Here is a 22,545-nt window from a genome sequence, read left to right on the forward strand (position 1 = left end):
ATACTTCTGTTGTATGAAGTCTTCTTATCAAATAATATTACTACATGTGTAAATTTAATGTTATGACTAGTGACCCGGAATGAATTAAGCTTATAAAATCATTGCAATAAAAATTACTTCGTTTTGTGATGATACAAGAAAGTGTAATCAAACATGACGTTATTAAAACAAAAGGATAGTTTGGAAATAGATAAAAATGCAAAATGTTTGTGTTAATGATGATAAATAGTTTGAAATGTACTTCTCAGTAGTGTCAAAGAAGACGCCGCGATAACGAATGGAATTTTACAGTACTTTACCACATGCACGTGCCTTCAGTTAATCATTATCAAACTAACAGATTAAAATTGGAGAAATGTTTTGCATATAACATGGTCTTTAGCGCTAATCATGGGAAACAATACAGCTTATATAACTTTATCCATCAAACTGTTTCATAACATGTATTCATTGTGTTTCTGCTTTACTTAGACAATTCTACTAATAAGTATATAATATATTATTTTTTAATTTCAGAGATATAGTTGTGTTTGCTCTGCTTACTCGTCAATACTTTCACTTACCATTATTTAAGGATAATGTTGATAAACCTAATTCTATATCAAATTACATTTTCCCGTGTTCGTGGTGTTTAGTCATTAAAAATAACCCTATAAAAGTATTTAAACTACATGTATTTCTTTAATTACACTGGCTTGTCATTCAGCTTAAACAAACAAAGGGTTATTTTAGAATATATTACCACAGTAGTTCCGCTTTTTACCATTGTATATCTATCCCGATTTAAAAGCTTGAGATCTCTGCACGAGGAAACGTTCTCTATAATACTCTATAATTACTGAATTAAAACGCCCATGCTAAGAGAATATCGGTTTTGTATAAGATTGTATGGGTATTTGTGCGATCTTGAATGAAGTTGGTCATGCATTTAATGTCATTACATAGCAGTTTTAAAACATTGTTTGCATACGAGGAGATATATAGGAAAATGTATTTGTAAAAGGGTACTGATTTACTACTTATTTATTTATTTAATGTTTTTGGTTTTTTTTTAACTTAGGTGACGCGTGAGAGTATGCCCATACAAGAGTTTATAGTAAGTGAACAGGTGAAAGTCAAAATCTGTTAAATTTTGCCATAATTACTTCCAGTCTTATGATTTAATTGGCATAAACGATAAATAACTCACATGGCCTAATGGAATTTCTGGAAGAATCCCTCAGAATATACCCGTAAAGTTTAAATTATTATAAAGAATGGGACAGTTGTTTGATATTTAACGCAGATTTATATTTTATTCTTGACATTTTGTAATACAAAATGTTTGTCTATCACAATTATAACAGCCAGTCTTTAGCCATATATAGACAATGCAAAGAAACGATTAGCATTATGTATTTTAACGAACCCCATGAGTCCTTGGCGTATCAAAAATCCACAAGAGTCAAACCCATATTATCATAATAATATTATGTTATTAATAGTGTTGGTATTCCACTCTTTAAACTTCTTCGACATTAATGAAAATCGGATACCGACCAGTCACAGAACTGAATGGTATTAAACTGCTGGTAAGGTCAAATTCAAAATTCAAAGTAACTTGTAGAACAAAAACCCTGAATTTAAAATCATATTAAATGTCAAGAACGCATTTTATGTTTTCGGCTTTTCATCTGCATAACATTCGACTTTAAATGCGGTTTTGTACCATTAGGAAAAGTTTAAAACAAAAGAACAAAGAAACAAAAGAAAACCTCTAGCTATCAAATATCACATTATTTATTATATTTCTTTCACAGAAATACATTTTGATTTTTCAACATTGACCCTTACTAAGCAGCCTTAGTATGTTCAAATACATCAGAAATGTCATATATAAAGTTAGCAAATATTTTCAAAGCAGTGGTTTAAGAAAGAAAACTCTGGGTTTCGCATATTTGAATTTCTAGAATGATTCTTTATGGAACGCATATCTTGTATGTAAGGTAGAATACGTATTGCAATATCTTGCGACATCAGTGCACATAGCAACAGGACCACACGCAAAAACGCCTACAGTACACCTGAAAAATGGAAAACATTATTAAATATTGACGTTGCAATAACCATTTAATTTTTTTTTTAATTATGAAATAGTGGTTTTGAACAAGGTTCAATTATTAAACCTCCACTTTCCGATATAATAGTGTATGCATTTAAACTAATCATTATGTTTATAACGTACACATATAAAGCGGCGATTCATTAGTTTTTGCTAATCATTGTGTAAGTCAGAATGACTTGATGTAATAACGGAATAAACAGAAAGTGTAATTATACCCGAAGCATGTGAACAAATCACTTCTGTATAGCCTTCAACCGTATCAAAAGTTATTTTGGATCTTTTATTGTAAGGACAAATACCAGTCTAATTCGTGACATGAACTGAAAGGGCTTTATACAAAGTAACTGTTATAGAACAATTTTTACATTTTGGTACGCATAGCTTAGGTCATAACAACAGTGTGAGACGGATAATATGTTTTACCTATTTTACAATGATTGAATCAAAATTTAAAATATTGACTCAAAATTTGAACGGATTTTCGTTCAAGGTGGACTTACCTTTTATTGGCAAAGGTCGTTTTCGCAGACATATTTTTGAAAATCTGACCAAGTTGTGGGCGGCCATTCTGTATTTTTGCACTTGTCACTGCATTCTGAAAGCAAATCAATTAAAACAGTTTTCATCAAGGAATTTAACAAGTTGTATGCATAATTATTTTTAAATGGCGATACTACTCATCCTTGAGTATATTGCTTAATTTTCTTTGGCATATTTTTCTGATTTTAGCGGCCCAGCTGATCTACGTACTAAGTAGTTCTAAGTTTATGTTTTTTGGTCTTTGAAACAACATTGAGTTCCTTTAAACATTTGTAGCTTGATAGGTAAATATAAAAAACTACAAACTACAACAAATTCAAAACATTACTGTTTCTGATTAAATGACCAGTCCAGTCTATATTTTTTATTTATAATGAGGCAAATAAAATATAAAATCAATCGGTATGACTAAGTTTTACAAATTTACTAACTAAACGGGTGCCAGTACAGGAAATGCGCTTAAAACGAATGAGCGTTGTTATTCGTCTAACAATCATAATAATGTGTGAGAGATCGTGTACGCCGAAATGAAAATGATTTACCTTATTTTTTGTGAGTTTTCCAGTGTAGAAAAGTTTAACATCAATATCAACTCTTCCGTTCACCTGAAAAAGAAAAGTCAAATTAGAACGATTTTCACGCGTGTAACGAATGTCAATGTGGAATGTTTATTTTATTTTGCAATCATCTTTCATTTCATATTCTAAGTGACCTTGTATAAGTTCTGAAGGTATTTATTTTTGGTCAAGTTTACATTTAAGGAGATCTACATTTATGAACAATCTACATACATGTAATTTATATAGCGCGCATTATATGAATTTATTTTGGAGATACCCAGACAACATTTAATTTCACTGTTTTATAAAGTTCATATAATTTCTTGTGTACTTAATGTCATTTTTAGAAAGTCAAAACTAACATATCAGAAATAAAGTGATTTCGGCAGCTTGGCAGAATAGATTTTTTTTTCTATACCCTGAATTACAAAGGGCAATACTGATATTCAAACCTTTTCGCATGATTTCTGAATGGTTTCAAAAGAACTTTGGAGAATATCTTCATTTCTTCCAGCAAAAATAAGATGTAAACATTTCAACTTTATCTTTTTGTTCTTGCCCCTGAAAAAGAATGTAAAAGCATAATTAGAATTGTTTATTTGTTCAGCAATAGTCATAAAAGTGTTTCTATATAAATTATACAGAAAGTATAAAGTATACTAAATAAGAAAATTTACGACAAGCCATTTTTGTGTTTCTATTACATGTATACATATATATAGTACGTATATTCTCTCGACTGTTCTAATTTAAGCCCTACTATTAATATCCTATATAGAAACTTCTCAATACATAACATTCACATTTTAATCAAAAAGAAAGAAAGATCGGTTTCAGTTTTAATAGATATATTTCATTTGTATCACTTGTTATGTTTTAGCTCTCATGTCGCATGGATAATTGTAATGGTAAAGTTGCCCTGTTAATCGAAAAACGCCTAAGACGCTCTTCTGCGCGTTGTTTAAAGTCACTCTGTTTATCCATGAGTAAACCACCGTAATTTACATAAATATCTAAAAATATCCATCCGAATTTATCAGAAAGATTCAATTTATAAAAAGTGTGGGAGTCTTTTCATATCTTAGGTAGGTCAATGTTGTTACATTTTTCTGGTCCTTCGGGGTCGTTGATATCAACACTTTTAAGTGTAGGAAATTGAGTACCACTCAACTCGGTGCTAGGAGGCGTGAGGGAGGTTGTTATTTTCATTATCCTTTATGCACAAACTCAATGAAACCGAGTCTGCAATTTTCATGTAATTTTGTTATGATTAATGCTTCTTAGGGATCACACTTTATCCAGATTTTTGTGCCCCAAAGTTAGTGGCGGGCATTTAGATTTACCCTTGTCCGTCCGTCCGTCCGTCCGTCCGGCCGCCCGTCCTCCGTCCGTCCGTTCACTTTTGTGTCGCCGTAACTCGAAAAGTATTTGACCTAGAGTCATGAAACTTTACAGGAATGTTGATCAGCATGTGTAGTTGTGCACCTGGGTTTTTTCGTCTGGATATTTTTAGTATTTTCAGAGTTATTGCCCTTGACTTAGTAAAATTTTGCAATTTTCAACTAGTGTCGCACGTAACTCAAAAAGTATTTGACCTAGAGTCATGAAACTTTACAGGAATGTTGATCAGCATGTGTTATTGTGCACCTGGGTATTTTCGTTTGGATATTTTTAGTATTTTCAGAGTTATTGCCCTTGACTTAGTAAATTTTTGCAATTTTCAACTTGTGTCGCATGTAGCTCAACAAGTATTTGACCTAGAGTCATGAAACTTTACAGGAATGTTGATCAGCATGTGAAGTTGTGCACCTGAGTATTTTCGTGTGGATAATTTTAGTATTTTCAGAGTTATTGCCCTTGACTTAGTAAAATTTTGCAATTTTCAACTTGTGTCGCACGTAACTCAAAACGTATTTGACCTAGAGTCATGAAACTTTACAGGAATGTTGATCAGCATGTGTAGTTGTGCACCTGAGTATTTTCGTGTTGATATTTTTAGTAGTTTCAGAGTTATTGCACTTGACTTAGTAAAATTTTGCAATTTTCAACTTGTGTCGCACGTAACTCAAAAAGTATTTGACCTAGAGTCATGAAACTTTACAGGAATGTTGATCACCATGTGTAGTTGTGCACCTAGGTATTTTCGTTTGGATTTTTTTAGTATTTTCAGAGTTATTGCCCTTGACTTAGTAAAATTTTGCAATTTTCAACATGTGTCGCACGTAACTCAAAAAGTATTTGACCTAGAGTCATGTAACTTTGCAGGAATATTGAACAGCATGTGCAGTTGTGCACCAGGTATTTTCTTCTGGATTTATTTAGTATTTTTAGAGTTATTGCCCTTGACTTAGAAAAATTTTGCAATTTTCAACTTGTGTCGCAAGTTACTCAAAAAGGATTTGACATAGTCATTAAACCTTATGGGCAGGTTGCTCGGCATATTTAAATTTGCACCTGTGGTTTCGCTTGTGGATTTATCCAGTATTTGTAGAGTTATTTCCCTTGACTTTGTAAAAAGATTGACAGAACAGTGGCGCGGTTGGGGCATCCGTGTCCTATGGACACATTTCTAGTTATACTTCACAACAGCAGGTGTCAAGTGTTGTGTGGCAGCTGTAAAAGTTGCCCCGAATCCACTTCAGTGCTGCTTTATTTGTATGGTCCTTATGGATCATTGATTCCAACACTTTAAAATGTAAAAATTGAGCACCGCTCAAGCCGGTGCTAGGGGGCATGAGGGATGTTGCACCTTTTATTATCCCTTATGTAAAGACTCAATCAAACCGAGTCTCTAATTTTCATGATTATATGAATATATTATCATTATTAATCATTATCATCATCATTAATCATCATCATCATCACTTTGTGTTGTCAACATTATATTAATATTTGATCATAAATATTCATCACTTTTATTTTATAATTATCATCGTCGTTTCGTCATTATCATATCATCCATTTCGTTTTCAAGAAAGGAAACTCTGTATGATAACTAGATAAGTAGATAAAAACAATCTTGGCATCACCTGTCTTCTGCTAAGTATAAAATATGGGATAAAAACGGAGTTATCCCAACGCCTCCGGCAATGCATAGAGCAAATTTGTACTTTAATATGTTTTCCATCGAACTGCTATATGGCCCATCAATCTGGACTGTTGGATATCTGAAAAGATAATATTCGTATTTTAATTTTCAAAATGAAAATTAGACATAATACATGCTATCAAAATATCAAAACATCTAACTGAAGGATTATGGAAATCTGTATCCCCACATGGAAATCTGTATTGGCATAAATAGAGAAAAAACGAAATTCCTAAAGGACAACCAAAATGGTAAAATTTAAAATGTCGCAGGCTCGATTTAATTGGGCCTGCTAAAAACAGTACTCGTAATTGCATGTTACCGTACATTATCATTCTTCAGTCATATGTCATAACAATTATAAGATTGTGTTACACTATGATCGAATTTAAAAGTAAACATAGGGAAGCGTCCTGGGGCAAATTAAACATGTTCAATAACAAGAGCTGTCGGTAGGACAGCACGCTCGACTATTCTAAGTGTTTGATAGTAAAAGAGCCTGGATAATGTTAAATTTTTTAAGTTCACAAAAGGGCTAATTTTTTTTATAAATTCATGTTTAAGGCCTGAGAGAGAGTCTAATTATACAGTATTGGCTTGACTATTCGGAAGGTAATGTCACAAGGGTGTTTTATTGAGTATAATAATACTAATTACCTATGAATACATAAATTTGACAGAAAAGGTACAAAGGCTTGTTATTAAGATGTTTTATCAAGTAAATCACTGCTTAATTATTATGAATGCATAAAATTGTCCCAAAAAAAGGCACAAACCCTTCAGTAGTTATTGAGATAACAGCTTACAAGCAAAACTTTACCATGAATTTCTAAGTTGAAAAAGGGGAGAAAAATCAGCCTTAATGCAAGATAGAATTGTGGATTTTTGTCAGTGACCTACAATTATGACCCTAAATGCATATGTGAAGTTTTAAATAAATAACTTTAATAGTTATTGAGATATGTAAAATGTGCATGTAAACATTAACCAAGAGACTAAGTAGAAAACGGGATATGAATCAGCCTTAATGCAAGATAGAGTTGTGGAACTTGGTCAGTGACATACAATTATGACCCTCCAATTATGACCCTTAGTGCATGTGTAAAGTTTCAAGTAAATATCTTTGAAGACCTTTAACCTTTAACTAAAATTTCTAAGTTTCAAAGGGGCAAATAATTTTGCAAATATTGCAGGCAGAGTTATGCAATTTTGCAAACTGGTGTACATTGTTACTATAAAAAAGTTTATAAATTTCAATTGAATATCTCAAGCAATAATTGAGATATTTGACTTTACAAAAAAAATTTAACCAAAATTTCTAAGTTCCAAAGGGGCATAATTCTGTCAATATTGTAGGCAGAGTTATCCAACCTGTCAATCTGATGAACCTTGTTACTGTAAATAAGTGTTGTAAGTTTCAATTGAATATCTCAAGCAATAATTGAGATATTTGACTTTACAAAAAACTTTAACCAAAATTTCTAAGTTAAAAAGGGGCATAATTCTGTCAATATTGTAAGCAGAGTTATCCAACTTGTCAATCTGATGTACATTGTTACTATAAATAAGTATTGTAAGTTTCAATTGAATATCTCAAGTAGTAATTGAGATATTTGACTTTACAAAAAACTTTAACCAACGCAGACGCCGACGCGGACGCTGACGCCGACGCCGACGCCGGGGCGACTACAATAGCTCTTATATTCTTCGAATAGTCGAGCTAAAAAATGATAACTCCTACGTAGGACTTTATCAGTCCTACGAATGACTTTGTAACACCTACGTAGGACATTTTAAACTCCTACGTAGGACTTTTTAACTCCTACATAGGAGATAAAAAAAACTAATTAGGAGTTTATAACTTAACATTTTTACAGAACATGTTTAATTAGCACCAGGACGCTTCCGTTTAAACATTTAATTCTAAACATAAGCAAATGATAAAATAATAAAATACCTTTGCATTGGATCCTCGCAGCATGATCCCGATTTTGTTCCCTTTGTTTTCTCTACGAATTGATCTATGAAATAATCAATATGATTCTCTTTGAAGATAATAGGTATATTTCATATATATTACAACATTATTCGTGTAACCATATATATGTTATTTCTATATTTAAAAATGTGACCTATCATCACTGTGGGTTTGAATCCCACCAAAGACGTTGATTTCTTTCATGTCAGGAATATATCCAGCTAGCTGACGGAAGGTCGGTGGTTTTACTCTGGTGTCCGTACACGAAGTGCGCAAAGGAGCGCGTGAGATTCTTAAATCAAAGTTATTCTAAAATAAGACTTACTCAAATTATAGTATTAGAAATAAAAGTTTTTATTATTACGAATATAAGACAAAAGGGGCGCAACATTGAATTTATCTATATAATTATTAAAAAATCCCCTCCCCCTACCCCTAAAACACCCCTTCAGCCCCTACCCCTCCCAAAGAAAAAATAATAAAATAAATAAGTAAGTAAATAAATAAATAAATGGATGAATGAATGAATGAATGAATGAATGAATGAATGAATGAATGAATGAATGAATGAATGAATGAATGAATGAATGAAAATTATATACTTATTGATAAAATATTGAGAAATGTTGATGCAATAAAATGCGCATTTTCATTTTCCATATTTTTTACTGTAAAAAAATATGTTTTAACTGCAGTGAAACATATGTCCGTATTTTCACCGATGTCTTGTCGGACTACGTTCTCCTAAATTCAGTCAAAATAGGGGAGATCTTACGACTTGTAATGTCACAATGTTGAAAATGTATAATAATTTATGTAACTAACAAAAAAGTTTTGTTTTTTTAATAAATTATCATACATGATTTATTTTCATATTGTGGTATGAAAAAAATCGTATTCCACTCGTGGTTACTGTCACTCATAAAATATTTGTTTTCATACCACTCTGTGAAAATCTATCCTGTATTTATAGAAAGAACTTTCAAGAATACGCTCTGTATAATAAAAATAGAATAAAATAAATAATAAAAATAGAAAAGAAATAGATAATTTTTAAAATTAAATAATTACATAAATTTCTAAAATGAAAATTTCTTACCTGTCCAATCGCCGGATGATTTGATCCAAAGTTTAAAAATATTGTTATTACAGATTGTAGGAACCTAGAAATAAAACAAGAAAGAAAATTTATCTAGGCTGTACAATTTGTTTTTGACGTATTTGTATGGTAAAGTGAGATGTAGTTTTATTCAATATGTACTAGATCCTTCCTTTGTTTTTTCATGGTTACGTCTGTGGTCAAGGTTGAGGTGTCTAATTTTAACATGTTCATCACCATTACGATCACCTCCTGAAATATTGAATCCAGTTCCATATGAAATTTGTCCAGCTGAGTAGCGGAAGGCCAGTGGTATTACTAAGGTACATTTTTGTGTCAGAAAATAATGCTCGAAACTTGACCCTGAAGTTTTCTTTTACTTATAAATCTGGACAGTCGCTATTTAACCTGTTAAGTAAATTTGTGACGCGAAACCCTAACTAGTTTTCTTTTCGAATAAGTCTTACGCATTTAGTATAATAATGTTATTGGGTAGGTTTATATATTTAAAAGGTTTGAGTCTAATTTATTGTAAATAGAGGATATTCAAGATTTTCTATAAATACTACACTTATTTTTATCGAGTGGTATGAAAATAGATATTTTATAAATGGCGCTTACCACGAGTGAAATATGATAATTTTCATCTCAGAGGATGAAAATAAATCCTGTTTTTATATATAAAAGATCTTTAATTTTCCGTTTATTATATACATTTTCTCTTTTTGACATTTCAATTAAAAGACTTCGTTTTTAAATTTTGTGTACTGGCAGAATTCTAAAGACAGTAGTCCGGCAATACACCAGTAAAAATGCGGAAAATATGTTTCATTGCAGTGAAAAATATATTTTAATTGAAAATACGGAAAAAGATAATGAAAACGCATTCCATTTCATAATTATTTCTCAATTATATTTCATTTATAAGTATAAACTAAAGAAACTTACCTGAACTACCGAGAATGGATGCCATTCAATAGTGGAGATTTGATTACAGTTGACAAATACATACTGAAATAAATAGAACCCTTTAGACACCAGTCTTCTCAAATTTAAAAAATAACGAAAGAAAAGATAAAAAATAATAAAAAATAATAATCAAAATTAAACAATTAGAATCTAACGCCAAAGGAAATCTGTTAAAATGTTTATTATTGAAATTATCAAAATTGCTGACGTCATTATTGAATTACGTAACAATTTACATAAAATACTTTCAAATCATAACATAATAAGATTTTGTAACCTGTCCTGGTCGAGGTTTGAGATCTGAGTTATAAAAAGACACTTCTATTATATCGTCACATATATGTCGAACATCGGATATTTCGGCGGAATGTCGTCTGCGGAAAATTCTGCATACAACGTCACATATGTATATCAACACTGGAATGCCTACCCACAACCATGTCTGTAACATTTAAAAAATTTACTTGCACAATCAACTCAAATAAAAAAATGTGACGTGAATTAAAAGTATAACTGATAAAAAGCAAAACATGTTTGTATTTTATTCAATTGGTATTGTCACACAACTGCTTAGGTTTATTTTTTAAAGAGTATTTAAATAAATAACGCATTTATATACTGGTAAAATATAAGACTGACTAACAAAACGAAATGTTTGCAGCGCGTTAACAGAGAAACAATAATCCGTGGAAATAAAGTGAAATCCATGCTAGGGTTTATGGAAGTGATTATCCGCCAGCTCACCTATTATGCTTTATGACATTCGTTTTTACTTTTGCGATAGTGAATTTGATGTTAGATTTTGGTTATTTTCAAGACTTGGTGTATTTCGTATATTTATAATTATAAAAGTATTTTGAAATATATCGTTGTTATACGTTAATTTTATTTTTATACACGTTTTTAATTTCTTGTTTTATTCTGAAAATTGGTATGATTTCCCTTAAAATATATTTTAAACATTTTAATTCAAAATCACACATTAAAATCAACATTAGGTATTCAGTGTATGGACGCTACCAAATATGTGTTAATTCATTTGTAATAAAATGTTCAACATTTAATCAAAACAATCGAAACATCATTCGCGGTATAAAATGCTGATTAACATTGACTCATTAAAACAAAATTGTCTTCATAACAATGTTGACGTTATCAAAAAACGAAGCGGGGAACCAATTTTTGAAGTGCGTTTTCTTACGACAAAGGTCGCTGTTTAATACTAACTGATCCCTTTCGGTGCGGACGTAAAAATCACCTCATAAAAAAGATCCGATCAAACATCGTGATACCCTGCCTTGAAAAAAGCTGTTACTAGCTCTATATACAACAACAACGAACATGTTTTCTCTTGCATAATGCGTAACATATCATTTTTATTCTTTAAATTAACTCATTTTGGAAGATCTTTCAGAAAAGGTATGCATGTGGAATACTGTATGCGGCGGATTTTGAGATATTTTGCCTCAAACTTGGCCTTTTTACAATACTTTATATATAGGGGGAAATATTTGGTAGTCATTAACCTCCACATGATCGGATTAGTTTTCGTAGTATCAGATTTGTGAACACCAGTCAGGGAGCGATTATTATTTTTTACATTTTACCAGTTATTCCCCCTTGATTAAAAGGGCCAATTCTAGCGCAAAAACCTAATTAATTTTGAATTATACTTCGAAACTATTGGTGTGCTATGCAAACTGCTGTTTCGAATGCATGATACACAATGTCAGCATGATTTTTGTAAAATAAATACTGAAACACTGTAAGAATAAAATGTGTGTCAAATTAATTTTAGAAAGCAGATTCAAATAAAGGAAAATTATATTTGAAAGCCAGCAAATTAAATATCTAATTATAGTTTGCATGCATATATGTTTACAGCCTTAGAACTGAAGTGTAAATTGAATGTTCGCATATTTCAATATGAACTCGAGTTACATCAGCAAGTACAACATCTTAAGTTTGCAAAATGATTACAACGTATTAATAATAATGTCTTCATATTAATAACAATGTTTTCATAATAGTAATAATGTCTTCCTATCAATAAGAATGTCTTCAAAATAATAAGAATGTTTTCATATTAATTACAATGTATTTATATTAATTAGAGTGGCGGATAATCCATTCCATAAGGGTTAGATACGTATCATTATGATGTTACCATCAGTGAACAATATATGGCACACATTAATAAATATTGAATAAAACAGGCCCGAATTCAAAATATATACAATACTCGAACTTATCATTAAAAGTTCAATGTTTAATCAAAATGATTTTGCATATTACACTGGTAATCTTGAATTAAGTTGAAGAGCATTACTCATACGGGGAAGAGGGTGGATAAACAATGTTATAATTTCTATCAAACTTACGTGACAGCCTATTGGAACAAATGTTGGCATTTCTGAACAAGTTTCGTTCGATATATAAATGCTGGAATTGTCAGTGGTATTGCTGGTGATTATCACCATTGTCTCATCAATACGGTTTCTGTGGCAACCAGGTATATGTTTATCAACGTTTATCTGTTTGCGCAATGGTCCTCTTTTAAAGTAAATAAGATAACAAAATGTGAATGAAATGTATGATTCTGTTATCTTCCCAGAATTTTATACTTAAAATGTTAAGCCCCTAAAAGAAATTGTCGGAACACGAATTTTTTTTTTCCATTGTATTATAAGAAATAGAATTAAACTAAAAAGCAATTGTTATGAAATTATGGCATTATGAAACTGTTCTTAAAAATGACACAAGCGGCAGATGTTTTCAATCTGATTGAAACCAGCTCCTAATTAAAGCTACGCAAAAGGATCTGACGACTAACAAAAGGTAACCATCTTCTCCTGACCTTTCAAACAGCCAATCATCGGTGAGCTTTCACAATTTTCAAAGCGATGCGGTTTCTTATTTTAAACCGCTGGAAAACCTATACTAAGTAGGCAAATTTTACTATTTCAAGTACAGACATGACGTCACCCATACACGCTACATGAATGAAATAACTTAAGTAGATCTGATCAGAGATGTTTTGTTCTTATATTCACAAAAGAATGGATTTTCCATTTTTGTAACTCACTATGCAATTAATTGTCAGAAATGCCTACACACATAACCTCCGACCTTAACATTCAGTAAAAGTATTATAGACCGTTAAATATAACAAAAACCCTAGGCTTTGATTTACTGTTAGGTAATATATTTACCTGAATCCATGAAATACAAACAATAAATAGAAAACTACAAATATTCTATGGCTGTACCAAAACGTGTTAAAACAGCGGCGTCTGCAATGAAAAAAGTCTTCAGAAATAACAACAGCTGCAACATCAGATATTTAGCTAATTCTGTGCGATATTCAATATTTGTGTGTATCTGAATTAGTGTTGTGTATCGGACTCGAAAATCACTATCGACAATCGGACCACCACAATCGATTGTCTTCCGATAGTATAATCGAGTTTCGCATTTATTATGGCCCTTTTTTCTTAAAGTATCAATCCTTGTATGTATTTTTTTCTACAGTAGTGACCACATTTTGAGAATATATAAACTCTTGTCTCCAAGATTAAAGTAAGATGTATTCTTTGAATCCAAAACAAAAAACATAAATACCTAATACAACTTTGTGACAGGCAATTTTTGTATTACAACTTTATCAATTTTTAAAAAGAACTATCGATTGTTTTTGGGGTGGTCCGATTAGTTATCGATTTTCAGAGACAATCGGGAAAACACTAATCTAAATGATATATATTTTTGTTTGCATTTAGAGGAGATTTTTAATTTAATCAGCCAATTAAATCTATAAAATATAATGCCTTTGTTAGTTTATTAGTTTACATAAATTTATGTTAGTTCGGTTGCGTTGTAAGATATTTTATAAGCGTATTGAAACACTTTCGAATCCCTTTCTGGAACCAACCGGTACTTAACGATGAGTGTAATGTTTTTTCCTCTCGAAAACAACGGATTGCCCCTGACAGGGTTTGAACCCACTCGGCTAGCACTTATTAGATAACTACCTAACCATTCGGCCATGCCGCCATGGTTTATTTCTTTAAGATTTTGTTTTATGATAATTGGGTGTAGGTGTGGACCAATAGCTTGAACAAAATTTGAGATCATTCTCTCACTTCAGAAATTCTCTTGAAATAGTGAATTGTATTGTGCAATCTAACCTCAAATTGAAACGCTGCAACGCTTTTCACTCAAATAGGCCCAAAAAGTTGCATAAAACGATTATGTAGAGGATATTTGTTTAGTTCAGTGTAAGATCGTATTATAATTCCCTGAGTGAGCACCAAAAGGTCTAGTTCACGAGTGGCGCAACCACGTGTGAAATATGAACTTTGAGTGTTCACGAGGTGAAATATATTTCGATCTTACTGAAATATATTTCGATCTTGTAACTCTAACGTAAACAAATTTTCTTTTTATTATACGCAAAATAACGTTTTAACCTAATGTTAAATAAAACGTGCGCCAAATAATAATACCACGTGTCACGTCAGTATTTGATTTCCAGTACTGTTCACGTTGGTATTTCACTGAAACAACGTAACGGGCTTAAATTCAAAACAGTGAAAATTATCAATTTGATAATTTCACTGTTTCAAACAGTAAAATTACAGTTTTTTATTTTAACTGATATAGTTCTATAAACTACCGAAACGCATGTAATAAAAATATCTTATTGTGTATATTTATACATTTTCTGTATCATAGATTGTCATTTAAGTGCACCAGTTGAGTTACATGTACGAACTATTTTCAAATTTTGTAATTTTAGGCTTTTCAGCCTCAGCGGTATTTCTTTCAGTAAGGCAATATAGTGGAAATTAAAAAATCCTTACCTCACTACTTTGAGACTTGTCAAAAAGATCATCAGCAATATTAATGTCATTAATATACCCGTAACACCGGTTACTGAAAGAAAATAAGGACGTAAAGAGATTTTTGTCACGGAAAGGGAGATAAACGTTTCGTGACAAATACATTAAGTATGCAAAGAGTTATCTGCAAAACTGTTTTCATGCCAGTACAGAAAATAAGGAATAACCAAAAGTAACAACGTGAAATGAAAAGCAAGTTTTTATAAATACATATCTTTTTTTTTCTTTTTCAAATGTGAATCATAGTTTTGTTTAGAGTAAGTTTTTAAATAATTTTTATGTATAAAAAAGGTTAGTTTTTCTTCAAAATATGAATTATATAATACATGATTAAATGAAACTTACCTGTCCCAAAAACAATGCTATATATCTGCAAACAAATATTTATTCATTTAATGCAGGTTTTGACATAAAAAAACTAAGTTAAACACAAGGCCAAGTATTATAATCTTACAAGGTACGTATTTACTTTTCAATGAAAATGCAACATTTTATTAAGATATGTTTTCATTTTATGTCAATAAATACTTGTTTCTAAACGTGATAATCCATAAAGTTTAAACATGATTGTCAATCGATAAGAGAAGTGATGGCCTAGTGGTTAAGGTATCTGCCTCTCAAACAAGGGATCATGGGGTCGATCCCTTATTTTATCGGGTCACAACCATGTTTCTGCATAATTATGACACAAGTACTGGTTGGTTCCAGGAAGCGGACTCGAGAGTGATTAATATAAGCGCAAGAACTTGTTCCGCAATCGAGCTTATATAAATATGATTAATCCTAACAGTTAATAACCTCAATCTATGTCACAGTTATTGTCTATATAAATTATGGGCTGTTTAATATCCTGTCCATATACTCGTCGAGTTTTTTTAAAAATTCAGACAAATGCGCCATCCTTTTTACTGGCACTTTTTTTAATTTTAATCATCTAAATCTAGGACTGTTACCTTTGGTTTATATGAAAATGGATTTACTTCAAGAAATTCTTCATGGAAGTTTTCACAGAAACTGTTGATATTAACAACATGTGCAGCCACATGGACACCTTTAACAAAAAAAATACGAAGTTAATTTAAACTTTATGTAATATAAAGGTGTAAAATCTAAATGCTGCAATATTACATAACAAACAAAATCATTTAAAGTGGCATTATGCTAATTCTGTCGTTGTCAAATTGAGTTGAAATAGTTATATATTTTAAAACATTGGCTATAAAGCTACAGTCTAACTAACATCCCAGCAGAGCCCCGGTAGACGTCCGTGCTGATTTTGGAACGACCAGAAACAACCGGAGCACATCCGTAATTCTGCCGGCAACGTCCGGGATGATCCGGGAACATCCTGCATTCGACCCCGAACGAAATAGATATTTAAAATCACTGGGGTGGTCCAGGATTATCCGGGAAGTATAGCTTTGCCGGCTTCGTCTCGGCCGGGAACGACCAGGGTTACACCGGGGAAGCACCGTAGCTCTGCAGGCACAAACCAGGGATGATCCAGGGTATGATATAGCCGGTAGAGCAACGGTAGAGCCCCGGTGAATGCTGGCAGAGCCCTGGAGGATGCAGGCAGAGCCCCGGAGGATGACGATGCAACTACGGTTGATCCCGGTAGAGCCCCGGTAAAACTCGGTTCATTTAAAAAGAATCACGACAATTCGCGATAATTTCACTTGTTTGTATTAAGACCCTTCCCATTTCCCTTCTATCCAGTCTTGCGGAAGGATTTTTCAGAAAATTATCATAAATTACTGTTCTGGAACAATTGATATCATATTAAATAAAAATTATGTAACAATGTAATAATTTTCGCGCGTCACCCACCGGGATTCTACCGGGACTCTGCCTGGATCGTCCTGGGCTCTGCCAGGGCTCTGCCCGGATCGACCGGGGCTCCGGCGTCATCCGGGAACGACCGGGGAAGCACATGACATGAACCGTAGCTTCACCTGGGCTCTGCCTGGATGGTCCGGAGCGCATCCTGGGTGATTAGTTGGGAATTACCGTAGTGCTGCCGGGGTAAGTGTGACCGCAACAATAATTTCACCCCGCCAGTAACTTACGGGGTTGTCCTGCGCGATGCCGGGAGTAAGTGAGACCGAAGCTTTATATTTTTTATTATGATGAATATATGTATGATACAATAAAAATACGTTATAAATTATAAAAAAAGACTGTCTCACCTTTAAAAAAAGTAGTGTAAATGATAAATTCTTAACTATATTATTTATAGAAACATTTGTTGGTCATATAGATTACTCAATGAGATCTATCTTCGTACAAAGTTTCTTGTTAATATCCTTTGTGGTTTTAGAGTTATATCCCGGACAAAGTTCTAAGTATAAAAATGAGCAAAGGGTAATAAATCCAAAATTAGACTATGCAGATAAAGTTTTTTATGCACTGCACTTCTAGTCAATGATATCTAACTAGCTACAAAGTTTCTTGTTAATACTCCTAGTCGTTTTAGAGTTATTTCGCGGACAAAGTTAAAAGTATAAAATAAACCAAGGGCAATAACTCCAAAATAGGGTTAGACAGAGTTATGATTCTTTCGCAATGCACTTCTATTTAATGAGATGTATCTACCTACAAAGTTTCTTGTTAATACCTATTGTCGTATAAGAGTTATGTCGCGGACAAAGTTCAAAGTGAAAATATACAAAGGGGAATAACTCCATCATTAAGTAAGGCCGAGTAACGGTTCCTTTGCACTTCTACTGAATGAGATCTATGTACATTCAATGTTTCTTGTTAATACGCCTTGTCGTTTTAGAGTTATGTCCCGGAAAAAGCTCAAGTGCAAAAAACAAAACAAAGGGCAATAACTCCAGAATTAGACAAGGCAGAGTAACGGTTCTTTTACACTGCACTTTTTTCCAATAAGATCTATCTACATACACACTTTGAAATTGATATCTCTTTTAGTTTCAGAGTTATGTCCCGGACAATAAATTTGCAACGGACCAACTGACCGACCACCATTTACCCCATTAAACTTCGTTTGTCGGGTAAAACTATAAATATATGAACATTGATTTACCTGTAGTTAATAATATTACATATCCTATGAATATATGGAATGATTTTGTTTCCATCTTTAGCCATCTGGTGTTGACAGTCACCTGGAAACGAGTTAAAAACAAGAAATCAATAAGTTAAAACTAGTTTGATAATTATGTAATATATAGCGGATAAGAAGTTTGCCTCTCAACTGAAGTATCGTTGGTTCGAACATTTCTTCGGCCACATTCATTTTATATGTGCACATGAAAGACATCATGAATAAAGTTTGTCGCATTCTTTTTCTAAAGAGACCGTTGTATTAAGCGACACTTTTTTGGGGTGTTTCCCTTGCGCGATCGCTTTATACACGTTTGACTGTACTGGGTAGTAAATTGTTCGATTAGAGAGTGCAAAGCGTTCATCATAATAGAAACGAATACAAAAACGTTTATTTTTTTTTTCATTTAAACGTTTAAATGATCAAATTATTCTTTATAAAACACAACAAACATTCGCATTGATCAAGAGACGATCACGATTTGATTTGTAAAATCTGATGATGGCTTATTATTTCATCTGCCGTTTAATAACAATTACAACGAATATTGTAATTATAAAATATGTGTCTTTATTATAATAACGAATTTTTGAATACCCTTCTCACTACTCTGTTGAGAAGCCAGACTAGTGTATGGCACATTGGTAACAACACAACTGCACAGTTCAGGTTCAAGACCGCAGCTGATCCTCGTGCAAGACATAGCCATGTCTGAAACATTAAAATGTAATTAAAAGATCAAATTGTTATTAAAGATTAAAACGTTTATATTATAAAGATATTTAGTTAATTTATAAATAAATACATAAACAACTTCTTTACCGGTATTAAAGAAAAAAACTTTGAAATTTAGAATTTTGCTAGTATTTTAATGAGCAAGCGTCATTCGTTCTTTAGGATATATACAAACATATTTCATTTATATCTTTTATGAATATATGTTTTATCTTTGAAATTTAAAAGAAACATATTTTAAAACACATCCACCATATAAAGCTTTAACCTTAAGCTCAAAAGCTCTTAAAATCCAATCTTTGTTATTTATAAGATATTGCGCAATTAGTCAGAAGTATTAGTCAGAAATATATAAACAATTGCATAATTTGAATAACAAAACTAATTAATAAACAGTAACTATAGTAATGTACAATTTATTCACTATGCAGTATTGGTTCGAGGTACATATAGTAATAGTTTTAATAAGACAATTATTTTGTATTTTTATGTTAATACCAATTAAAATTTTGTAAATATTATCCAATACTTTACTTAATATACAGTATAGCAAACCACAAAGTTGGAAATCCAGACAATTTGTATAGTTATGAAGTATGTTTAACATTGAATTGAAAAAGGCCGTTTTTTAGCAGCCTGAGCTTCAAAACCAATTAAATGGGAGCATTAAATGAAAATATAATGCATATTTTGATGCAGAGTAACGTTTGTTGTATCGCTCACAATATGACGTATTAATTAAACATAAACATTCCCGCCCCATTCTTGCTGCATATCAGTAAACAATAACAACAACAATATCAACAGCTGTAACACCTTTCGTCTTAGATCTGCGAGATAATATCTCGAGCATTTATTTCTAAGACGTACATGTTCCCCGACTGCATATTAAGTTCGCATAAAAAGCGACTTTAAGAGTTATACTATAAGGCGACAAGACAATTTCTTACAATGGTATTTGATAATAAATTTATTGTATTGAAATAAATTGTTTTTTTTAACATAAAAAATATAATATACGGAAATGTGATTCAAAGATTAATGTATATCCTTCGGAAAATACACATGTGACAAGAGGGCATTTTTATTATCTCGTGGCAAAGTGCTGATTTTTTTGGTCTAATTTCTCGTTACCACGATATATAAAGTAAAAGTAAACTAAACATTACTGTATGTCACCTCTCAGCTTCCGTAGTATTCTATATAAACGTTAAACTTTATTACCCCGAGAATTTCGTGCAGATATACATATTCTAGGCCAGTCCTGTAGTGTTCATAGGTTCTCCAGAATAATAAACCAGATACAACGCACCAGATTACCTGAAAATATCACCTGCATAATTAGCAATTAACTCTGCACTGCATTTCAATTAATACAGCTCCGTATTTCAGTTAATCGTGCCGCACACTAGACTTTCTTCCTTCATAGACGGATACCCATTTCTTCCGCTTAGACTGGTTTGCGGTACATTAGATAAGAACCTAAACTTATGTAATACATCCGGTTTCAGATGAAATATAACAGGAAAGTAACGTAAAAACTATTACAGTGAAACTTGCGTTACTGCTCACATATATCAAATAAGCAGACTAAATTTTCAGCCTTTTATATCATTTTTTTAATATGTTGAAAGTGATAATGTATTAAACCATGCTAAATGGTTGACACTTTAGATCTGCGGTTCTGACCTAAACTACCATTTTCATTATTTGTCCATTACACTATTCCAAAGACATACGTATTTTCTGTAAATTTTCTAAACATTTGTTTGTTTTATTTCTGAAATACTATCCTTCCATTGAAAGGTTCACATAATGTCTCGAGCGGTTTATAAACATAATAAGAAAAAAAGAAACAAAAAAAAAAAAATAATAATAATAAAAATTTATAAGAAAATTCAAGCAGCGCATTGCAGTTTTATTTTCAAGAATAACTAACTAATCTTGATAAAAGTGCACACACCCTTTAAGCACTAAGTAAACATATTATCACAATCAATGTAGATAAAACAATCTTTAGTTAAATAAAATATCATTTTTGATATATATAATAAAACAAGAAACGAATTGCGCTTCGTAGAATTATTGATGGAAATAACACATTTTAAATATATCGAGTACAAAGAAAAAATGATACTTAATTAAATCCTTGATAAAAAGTTTTAAGCTCAAAACAGTATGTTAAGTCACTTCGACTGATAACGTTTATTGAAATCTGTGATTTAGATTATCTCTAAAGGTATTCCATGTATTATCAAAATGCAAAAATTAGAACGAAATATTTTAGGATAATATAATATACATATATTAGCAAAATACATGTAACGTTTCAAAATAAGTCTCCAAGACATATAGTAATACTAATATTTTATATCTTTAAAACAGAAAATGATAAAACAGGAAACTTTTCATGCGTACTTAAGCAAACGAGTGCAACATTTCAATTGTGCCGTGTTGGTCGACTTGTTAAGGGTCCTTATTTTTCGGTTTCAGTATCTAGGTTTTAAACATAATCATGTGACTTGATACTTGACTTTTTTTCTTCGAAAAACCATTATGATTGTACTCTTTGCAAAATATGCTTTAAATGAGATAGTCCGAAGAAATATTCTTAAATGTTATTAACGAATTCAAATACAAATAATGATACTGATGCGGATGATTGATGATGATAATAATGATGATGCCGATGATGAGTACGATGATAAAGATAATGATAAAAAATAATAAAAATGTTACTTAAAATGTGTTTTTTTTCCGGAAATATTCTTCGAAAGGTGTGGACGTTTAAAAAATAATAATGATGCTGATGATGATGATAATGATGATGATGACGATGATGACAACGATGATAAAGATAATGATCATGAAAATGTTACTAATAATGATAATTATATTTTTCCGGAAATATTCTTCGAAAGGTGTGGAAGTTGTAAAAAATAATAATGATGCTGATGATGATAATCATAATGATGATGATGAATATTGTAGTAATGATTAGAATGAAAATAAAAATGATGATGATTATTATTACCACTTTATCCGTGTTTCTTTTTATATCAGTTGACATTCAAAAATCATTACTTTAATAAAAAACAATAAGATATAGTAAACATTAAAATAAAAAAAACGTCACTCACCCTTGTGAAATACTTAAATCCTTGATTATAACACTTGCCAAATTGAGAATTCATTTTTGTTGTTATTTATCCATGTTTTACCAAACGCTTTAAACCAATACATGTGCCTTCACCTGTTCTTTTTGATATTTCATTCACATTCATAAACAGCTCGTGAGTAATGTGCAACTACTTCTTTATCTCTCGCGAGATTACGGGATGCGTGACTAAGAATTGTCTTCGTCTGATTCATTAAACTTGTAAACAAAGAAGAATTAATTTTTGTCATATTTAACATATTCCTAGAAAGGTGTGGAAGTTGTACTTTTTTCATCATCTATTTAGTTGTTGCTTATCTTTTTTTTGTAGCACAATACATTAT

At 31.6% G+C, this 22,545-nt stretch overlaps 1 protein-coding gene across 1 annotated transcript; it reads right to left on the reverse strand.

The window, feature by feature from the left end:
• Window positions 1-1,757: 1,757 nt before the first annotated feature.
• On the reverse strand, window positions 1,758-22,374 carry LOC132728784 (NADPH oxidase 4-like). The gene is made up of 18 exons (XM_060714456.1): window positions 22,185-22,374; window positions 20,269-20,364; window positions 18,907-19,020; window positions 18,289-18,370; window positions 16,193-16,290; window positions 15,585-15,609; window positions 15,201-15,273; window positions 13,551-13,631; window positions 12,720-12,891; window positions 10,616-10,780; window positions 10,318-10,380; window positions 9,370-9,433; window positions 8,250-8,313; window positions 6,234-6,371; window positions 3,657-3,765; window positions 3,187-3,249; window positions 2,605-2,699; window positions 1,758-2,063 (listed from the first exon to the last, which is right to left on the reverse strand). The coding sequence occupies exons 1-18, from the start codon at window positions 22,236-22,238 to the stop codon at window positions 1,946-1,948; spliced, it is 1,674 nt and encodes a 557-aa protein (XP_060570439.1). The 5' UTR covers window positions 22,239-22,374; the 3' UTR covers window positions 1,758-1,945.
• Between the last annotated feature and the right edge of the window lie 171 nt (window positions 22,375-22,545).

Source organism: Ruditapes philippinarum, unplaced genomic scaffold (assembly GCF_026571515.1).
Source record: "Ruditapes philippinarum isolate M1 unplaced genomic scaffold, ASM2657151v2 ctg1582_1_1_1_1, whole genome shotgun sequence".
In the NCBI taxonomy this organism is placed as follows: Eukaryota; Metazoa; Mollusca; class Bivalvia; order Venerida; family Veneridae; genus Ruditapes; species Ruditapes philippinarum.

Excerpts from the sequence above, each read along its gene's own strand:
- LOC132728784 (XM_060714456.1), bottom strand. The coding sequence starts at position 22,238 with ATGAATTCTCAATTTGGCAAGTGTTATAATCAAGGATTTAAGTATTTC. Across the intron at positions 15,274-15,584 it reads TAGCATTGTTTTTGGGACAG|TAACCGGTGTTACGGGTATA; the intron begins GTAAGTTTCATT and ends ATTTTCTTTCAG. Across the intron at positions 8,314-9,369 it reads ATCATCCGGCGATTGGACAG|ATCAATTCGTAGAGAAAACA; the intron begins GTAAGAAATTTT and ends ATTATTTCATAG.